Source organism: Electrona antarctica (assembly GCF_951216825.1).
Source record: "Electrona antarctica genome assembly, contig: scaffold_1384, whole genome shotgun sequence".
Taxonomy (NCBI): Eukaryota; Metazoa; Chordata; class Actinopteri; order Myctophiformes; family Myctophidae; genus Electrona; species Electrona antarctica.
Window position 1 is genome coordinate 6,474 of NW_027636925.1, and position 8,527 is coordinate 15,000.

General features: G+C 47.9%; 1 protein-coding gene across 1 annotated transcript; it reads left to right on the forward strand.

Moving 5' to 3' along the window:
• Nucleotides 1-5,292: 5,292 nt before the first annotated feature.
• On the forward strand, nt 5,293-6,846 carry LOC306919632 (sodium- and chloride-dependent taurine transporter-like; the record flags this gene model as incomplete). The annotated part of the gene is made up of 2 exons (XM_079532391.1): nt 5,293-5,521; nt 6,707-6,846. 2 exons carry the CDS (start codon nt 5,293-5,295, stop codon nt 6,844-6,846), a joined length of 369 nt encoding a protein of 122 aa, XP_079388517.1.
• Nucleotides 6,847-8,527: the final 1,681 nt, after the last annotated feature.

Genomic DNA, 8,527 nt, shown 5'->3' on the forward strand with positions numbered 1-8,527 from the left:
GTTAGGGTTATGGGGTTCACAAGTTACTATGGTAACTAACTGGACATTATGATAGGGTTATGGGGTCACAAGTTACTATGGTAACTAACTGGACATTATGATAGGGTTATGGGGTTCACAAGTTACTATGGTAACTAACTGGACATTATGATAGGGTTATGGGGTTCACAAGTTACTATGGTAACTAATGGGACATTATGATAGGGTTAGGGTTATGGGGTTCACAAGTTACTATGGTAACTAACTGGACATTATGATAGGGTTAGGGTTATGGGGTTCACAAGTTACTATGGTAACTAACTGGACATTATGATAGGGTTATGGGGTTCACAAGTTACTATGGTAACTAACGGGACATTATGATAGGGTTAGGGTTATGGGGTTCACAAGTTACTATGGTAACTAACTGGACATTATGATAGGGTTAGGGTTATGGGGTTCACAAGTTACTATGGTAACTAACTGGACATTATGATAGGGTTAGGGTTATGGGGTTCACAAGTTACTATGGTAACTAACTGGACATTATGATAGGGTTATGGGGTTCACAAGTTACTATGGTAACTAACTGGACATTATGATAGGGTTATGGGGTTCACAAGTTACTATGGTAACTAACTGGACATTATGATAGGGTTAGGGTTATGGGGTTCACAAGTTACTATGGTAACTAACTGGACATTATGATAGGGTTAGGGTTATGGGGTTCACAAGTTACTATGGTAACTAACTGGACATTATGATAGGGTTATGGGGTCACAAGTTACTATGGTAACTAACTGGACATTATGATAGGGTTAGGGTTATGGGGTTCACAAGTTACTATGGTAACTAACTGGACATTATGATAGGGTTATGGGGTTCACAAGTTACTATGGTAACTAACGGGACATTATGATAGGGTTAGGGTTATGGGGTTCACAAGTTACTATGGTAACTAACTGGACATTATGATAGGGTTATGGGGTTCACAAGTTACTATGGTAACTAACTGGACATTATGATAGGGTTATGGGGTTCACAAGTTACTATGGTAACTAATTGGACATTATGATAGGGTTATGGGGTTCACAAGTTACTATGGTAACTAACTGGACATTATGATAGGGTTAGGGTTATGGGGTTCACAAGTTACTATGGTAACTAACTGGACATTATGATAGGGTTAGGGTTATGGGGTTCGCAAGTTACTATGGTAACTAACGGGACATTATGATAGGGTTATGGTTATGGGGTTCACAAGTTACTATGGTAACTAACGGGACATTATGATAGGGTTATGGGGTTCGACATCAAAGGGGGCTTCAGCCCCTGCCCTTTTACCCGTCTGTAAAACAACTGCCCTCTCCAGACCATGAATGCAGCATTTACTACATGGTGGAAGAAATGCCCTCCTCTCCTTTCATGCCATATTGGAAGGCAGCATTCAGGAGAATTGCCTTTTTTCCCGAAGTCTCCTGAACTTGAACACAGCATTTTGCACTGAACTAATTTGTTTATAAATCCATGTCGTTACACCTGCATTTCCACTAGCTAAAGAGTGCTGGTGTTGCACACTGAAAGTAGCCGATCTACACGTCGCAGTGCGTTGTGAGCTTGTAGATCTGCTGTTTTCGCTATTTTTGCCCTCTTACGGGGTTTCAGCCCCTGCCCCTCTAACTCTCTACACGTGCCTGAGGTCTCCCCCTGAGGTCTCCCCCTGAGGTCTCCCCCTGAGGTCTCCCCCCGGGAGAGACAGAAACACTTTCACATCATGTCCGTGTTCTTCGTCTTTGTTTCTGATGATGCAGGATCGTCTTTATACGACATGTGGTTGTTAAAAAATAAATACATGAAAAGAGATTACTTTTATCTTTTATGCCAGCCCTATTTTTTCACGAGGATTAGCCTGTGTTACTGTTATCCCCTGTGTGTTATAGCCTGTATGTTATAGCCTGTGTGTTATAGCCTGTGTGTTATAGCCTGTGTGTTATCCCCTGTGTGTTATAGCCTGTGTGTTATAGCCTGTGTGTTATAGCCTGTGTGTTATAGCCTGTGTGTTATAGCCTGTGTGTTATAGCCTGTGTGTTATAGCCTGTGTGTTATAGCCTGTGTGTTATAGCCTGTGTGTTATAGCCTGTGTGTTATAGGCTGTGTGTTATAACCTGTGTTACTGTTATCCCCTGTGTGTTATCCCCTGTGTGTTATCCCCTGTGTGTTATAGCCTGTTACTGTTATCCCCTGTGTGTTATAGCCTGTGTGTTATAGCCTGTTACTGTTATCCCCTGTGTGTTATAGCCTGTGTGTTATAGCCTGTGTGTTATAGCCTGTGTGTTATAGCCTGTTACTGTTATCCCCTGTGTGTTATAGCCTGTTACTGTTATCCCCTGTGTGTTATAGCCTGTGTGTTATAGCCTGTGTGTTATAGCCTGTTACTGTTATCCCCTGTGTGTTATCCCCTGTGTGTTATAGCCTGTGTGTTATAGCCTGTGTGTTATAGCCTGTTACTGTTATCCCCTGTGTATTATCCCCTGTGTGTTATAGCCTGTGTGTTATAGCCTGTGTGTTATAGCCTGTTACTGTTATCCCCTGTGTGTTATAGCCTGTGTGTTATCCCCTGTGTGTTATAGCCTGTGTGTTATAGCCTGTGTGTTATAGCCTGTGTTACTGTTATCGCTGGCACTCTTTTCTATCTCGTTGAAAAGCTCCAGTCGGTGAATCATTTACAAACGACCATTTCTGGATGTTGTACATAGAGTTGTACATAGAGTTGTACATAGAGTTGTACATACAGTTGTACATAGAGTTGTACACAGAGTTGTACACAGAGTTGTACATAGAGTTGTACATAGAGTTGTCAGTGAGTTGAACACAGAGAGGGAAAGTCCTTTGATGTCGACTCTGTCTTCTGCCAACTGCTTTTTTTGTTTCGAGTCTCAAAAGAAAGAGTAGGAACTGGAATTAGCAGCCTTACAAATAATCTAAGCTCCGCACGCACGCACGCACGCACGCACGCACGCACGCACGCACGCACGCACGCACGCACGCACGCACGCACGCACGCATGCATATAAGATTTGAGGCACATTTTCACGATTTTTTTCAAAAAAAAGCAGATCTGCTATTTTTCAATAGCTAAAGCATAACATAATGCAAAAGGGGTTCCCGCCCAGAAGGGATTAATAACAAATCCTGTGTTTCTTGGAAAGACGGTTTACAGTATAAACACTAAGCCTCCGTGTCTCTGGAGCGCGGCCAAGACAAGACGCCAAGCATGCAGGGGGGCCGGGGGGGGGTGGGGGGGGGGGGGGGGGGGGGGTTTGGGCGCAGCGCAGGGATATCTTCTTCTAAATTTGGATTCCGGGCGGCGAGGCCAAAACGTCGACACTGATACGTCGCGCGGCACGAAGGAAAGTGGTTCCAGCGAGACGCTCACGTTTCACCACGACGCCACTAATTGAGAAGAGTGGCGTGCAGCTGGGGGTCGTTGAGAAAAGACTCTGCCTTAACCCCCCCCCCCCCCCCCCCCCCCCCGTCACAAACAATGCAACGCACGCACGCACGCACGCACGCACGCACGCACGCACGCACGCACGCACGCACACACACACGCACACACACACACACATTCTGCTGTCTATCTGTGCTCAAAATATAAATATAATATAACGCGTATGTTATGTAAAATATTGCCACTTTTTAGACGATGAAAAGCTAGACTGAAAATCTGAAAACTTCCTTTATTTGGGAACAGTTGATGTTTGGGAAGCACAAACATATGGTCCACACAATGGACAGGTGTGTGATAGCAGGTGTGTGTGATAGCAGGTGTGTGTGATAGCAGGTGTGTGTGATAGCAGGTGTGTGTGATCGCAGGTGTGTGTGATAGCAGGTGTGTGTGATAGCAGGTGTGTGTGATAGCAGGTGTGTGTGATCGCAGGTGTGTGTGATAGCAGGTGTGTGTGATAGCAGGTGTGTGTGATAGCAGGTGTGTGTGATAGCAGGTGTGTGTGATAGCAGGTGTGTGATAGCAGGTGTGTGTGATAGCAGGTGTGTGTGATAGCAGGTGTGTGTGATAGCAGGTGTGTGTGATAGCAGGTGTGTGTGATAGCAGGTGTGTGTGATAGCAGGTGTGTGATAGCAGGTGTGTGTGATAGCAGGTGTGTGTGATAGCAGGTGTGTGTGATAGCAGGTGTGTGTGATAGCAGGGGTGTGTGATAGCAGGTGTGTGCGCTTGGTGTTGGATCACACCACCTGTTCTGTGTGCCCCGTACTGTACATCGTACTGTACATCGTACTGTACAAGTAAATCTGGGCTTCTTAAAGGGAAGTTCTGATATGTCCTGCTCTCATTCCAGGCCCGTCACCGGAGAGAACGCTGACCGTGTGCAGCTCAGGAAAAGTGGAGATATTTTACTAAATACTGTACCTCTGTAAAGAGACAGAGGTTGTAAAGAGACAGAGGTTGTAAAGAGACAGAGGTTGTAAAGAGACAGAGGTTGTAAAGAGACAGTGGTTGTAAAGAGACAGAGGTTGTAAAGAGACAGAGGTTGTAAAGAGACAGAGGTTGTAAAGAGACAGAGGTTGTAAAGAGACAGAGGTTGTAAAGAGACAGAGGTTGTAAAGAGACAGAGGTTGTAAAGAGACAGAGGTTGTAAAGAGACAGAGGTTGCAAAGAGACAGAGGTTGCAAAGAGACAGAGGTTGCAAAGAGACAGAGGTTGCAAAGAGACAGAGGTTGCAAAGAGACAGAGGTTGTAAAGAGACAGTGGTTGTAAAGAGACAGAGGTTGTAAAGAGACAGTGGTTGTAAAGAGACAGAGGTTGTAAAGAGACAGAGGTTGTAAAGAGACAGAGGTTGTAAAGAGACAGAGGTTGCAAAGAGACAGAGGTTGTAAAGAGACAGAGGTTGTAAAGAGACAGAGGTTGTAAAGAGACAGACGTTGTAAAGAGACAGAGGTTGTAAAGAGACAGAGGTTGTAAAGAGACAGAGGTTGTAAAGAGACAGACGTTGTAAAGAGACAGAGGTTGTAAAGAGACAGAGGTTGTAAAGAGACAGAGGTTGTAAAGAGACATTAGTAATATCTAGTGCTTAACGTACACAATGTACTAAATAATGTATACATTACAAGCAACATATAGGTAACACATACTGTGTGTACCCTGTCTGTCTGTCTGTCTGTCTGTCTGTCTGTCTGTCTGTCTGTCTGTCTGTCTGTCTGTCTGTCTGTCTGTCTGTCTGTCTGTCCCCAGCATGGCTCAGAAGACACTGTAACATGTCTCTGTCCCTCCCCCCCCCTCCCCCCCCCTACAGCATGGCCCAGAAGGAGAAGCTCCAGTGCCTGAAGGACTTCCACAAAGACACCCTGAAGCCGTCTCCGGGGAAGAGTCCCGGGACACGCCCCGAGGACGAGGCGGAGGGCAAGGCTCCGCAGAGGGAAAAGTGGAGCAGCAAACTGGACTTTGTCCTGTCGGTGGCCGGAGGCTTCGTGGGGTTAGGGAACGTCTGGAGGTTCCCTTACCTCTGCTATAAGAACGGTGGAGGTGAGGTCACTACACTACACACTACACCAGGGGTTCTCAACGTTTTTAGCCGGGGACCCCCGGAAATGCTTTGGCAATGTCTCGGGACCCCCGCCCCGCCCCCTCCCGACCCCCAATATAAATTGACTGCTACAATAACCTTAATAATAGAGACAATACACCATAAATAAATACTGAAACCAGATATAATCATTAGGGTGGATGCATGTACTATGTGTACTATATGTAAGCTCCATTTTCCAGCCATTCAGTTGCAACAAAAAAAAATACATTTTTAAAAAAAGATAATTTGGGGACCCCTCAAAATAATTTGGCGACCCCTCGAGGGGTCGCAACCCACGGGTTGAGAACCCCTGCACTACACTACACACTACACTACCCACTACACACTACACACTACACACTAAACCCTAACACCGTCTAACACATGATCTTTGATTAGAATTGGACGGAATTATTTAGATCAAGAGTTATTCACGCTTTAAGATTTTCGATCTGATCCATTAAATGGGGTGGAACATTTTGGATGACGTCCCAACCGGAAAATGACATTGAATGTTGCCCAACAGGCGCTCCCAGCCAGTGGAGCGGTGCTCTCCCAGCCTGTGGAGCGACGCTCCCAGCCTGTGGAGCGATGCTCCCAGCCTGTGGAGCGGTGCCCCCCAGCCTGTGGAGCGGTGCCCCCCAGCCTGTGGAGCGGTGCCCCCCAGCCTGTGGAGCGATGCTCCCAGCCTGTGGAGCGATGCTCCCAGCCTGTGGAGCGGTGCCCCCCAGCCTGTGGAGCGGTGCCCCCCAGCCTGTGGAGCGATGCTCCCAGCCTGTGGAGCGATGCTCCCAGCCTGTGGAGCGATGCTCCCAGCCTGTGGAGCGGTGCCCCCCAGCCTGTGGAGCGGTGCCCCCCAGCCTGTGGAGCGATGCTCCCAGCCTGTGGAGCGATGCTCCCAGCCTGTGGAGCGATGCTCCCAGCCTGTGGAGCGGTGCCCCCCAGCCTGTGGAGCGGTGCCCCCCAGCCTGTGGAGCGGTGCCCCCCAGCCTGTGGAGCGATGCTCCCAGCCTGTGGAGCGATGCTCCCAGCCTGTGGAGCGGTGCCCCCCAGCCTGTGGAGCGATGCTCCCAGCCTGTGGAGCGATGCCCCCAGCCTGGTCCAGGTCCTCATTAATGAATGGTTGTTATTTAACCCTCCAGGTGCGTTCCTCATCCCCTACACCATCTTCCTGTTCGGAGGAGGACTTCCTGTGTTCTTCCTGGAGGTCGCTCTGGGTCAGTTCACCTCCGAGGGAGGGATCACCTGCTGGGCCAAGCTGTGTCCAATCTTTACTGGTTAGTACCCTACCCTATAACTACCCCTAACCCTTACACTACAATACAGTTTAACGTCATGCCCAGGACATTGTTGGCGTAGCCGGCCAGCCATTACACCTGGGGGAGTCCCCAGGGATCTATACTCTGACCCCCAACGTGTTCCTCTCCATTAAATGTCTTCAACTGTGTGTGTTCCATAAAGCCTCAGACTGCAGTGTGTGTTCCATAAAGCCTCAGACTGCAGCGTGTGTTCCGTAAAGCCTCAGACTGCAGCGTGTGTTCCGTAAAGCCTCAGACTGCAGCATGTGTTCAGTAAAGCCTCAGACTGCAGCATGTGTTCCGTAAAGCCTCAGACTGCAGTGTGTGTTCAGTAAAGCCTCAGACTGCAGCGTGTGTTCCGTAAAGCCTCAGACTGCAGCGTGTGTTCCGTAAAGCCTCAGACTGCAGCGTGTGTTCAGTAAAGCCTCAGACTGCAGCGTGTGTTCCGTAAAGCCTCAGACTGCAGCGTGTGTTCCGTAAAGCCTCAGACTGCAGCGTGTGTTCCGTAAAGCCTCAGACTGCAGCATGTGTTCAGTAAAGCCTCAGACTGCAGTGTGTGTTTCTGTAAAGCCTCAGACTGCAGTGTGTGTTTCTGTAAAGCCTCAGACTGCAGTGTGTGTTCAGTAAAGCCTCAGACTGCAGTGTGTGTTCAGTAAAGCCTCAGACTGCAGTGTGTGTTTCTGTAAAGCCTCAGACTGCAGCATGTGTTCAGTAAAGCCTCAGACTGCAGTGTGTGTTCCGTAAAGCCTCAGACTGCAGTGTGTGTTCCGTAAAGCCTCAGACTGCAGTGTGTGTTCAGTAAAGCCTCAGACTGCAGTGTGTGTTCCGTAAAGCCTCAGACTGCAGTGTGTGTTCCGTAAAGCCTCAGACTGCAGTGTGTGTTCCGTAAAGCCTCAGACTGCAGTGTGTGTTCAGTAAAGCCTCAGACTGCAGCGTGTGTTCAGTAAAGCCTCAGACTGCAGTGTGTGTTCAGTAAAGCCTCAGACTGCAGCGTGTGTTCAGTAAAGCCTCAGACTGCAGCGTGTGTTCAGTAAAGCCTCAGACTGCAGCGTGTGTTCAGTAAAGCCTCAGACTGCAGCGTGTGTTCAGTAAAGCCTCAGACTGCAGCGTGTGTTCAGTAAAGCCTCAGACTGCAGTGGGTGTTCCGTAAAGCCTCAGACTGCAGCGTGTGAGGTTTCCTTCCCACATGCAGAGATGCATTACTATTCCTTTATTCCTTTATTCCTTTATTCCTTTCCTTTATTAGCAGACGCTGTAATCCAGGGACGTGCAGAGAGTGTTAGAGAGGCACTTTTGGACAAAAATAGCAAAATCTACAAGATCTAAAAGCTCACAGAGAGAGCTTGTAGATCATGTGCAGCGCCTCATGCAGCTCACAGAGAGAGCTTGTAGATCATGTGCAGCGCCTCATGCAGCTCACAGAGAGAGCTTGTAGATCAAGCTCACAGAGAGAGCTTGTAGATCATGTGCAGCTCACAGAGAGAGCTTGTAGATCATGTGCAGCTCACAGAGAGAGCTTGTAGATCATGTGCAGCGCCTCATGCAGCGCCTCAGAGAAACAGAGGATAATTACACCAAAGATCAGAGTAGATTTAGAAACATTAGACAAAGTCATCTGAGGAATGTTCGGGAGTTGGATGTGGTTTGAACTTCATGCTACAGTAC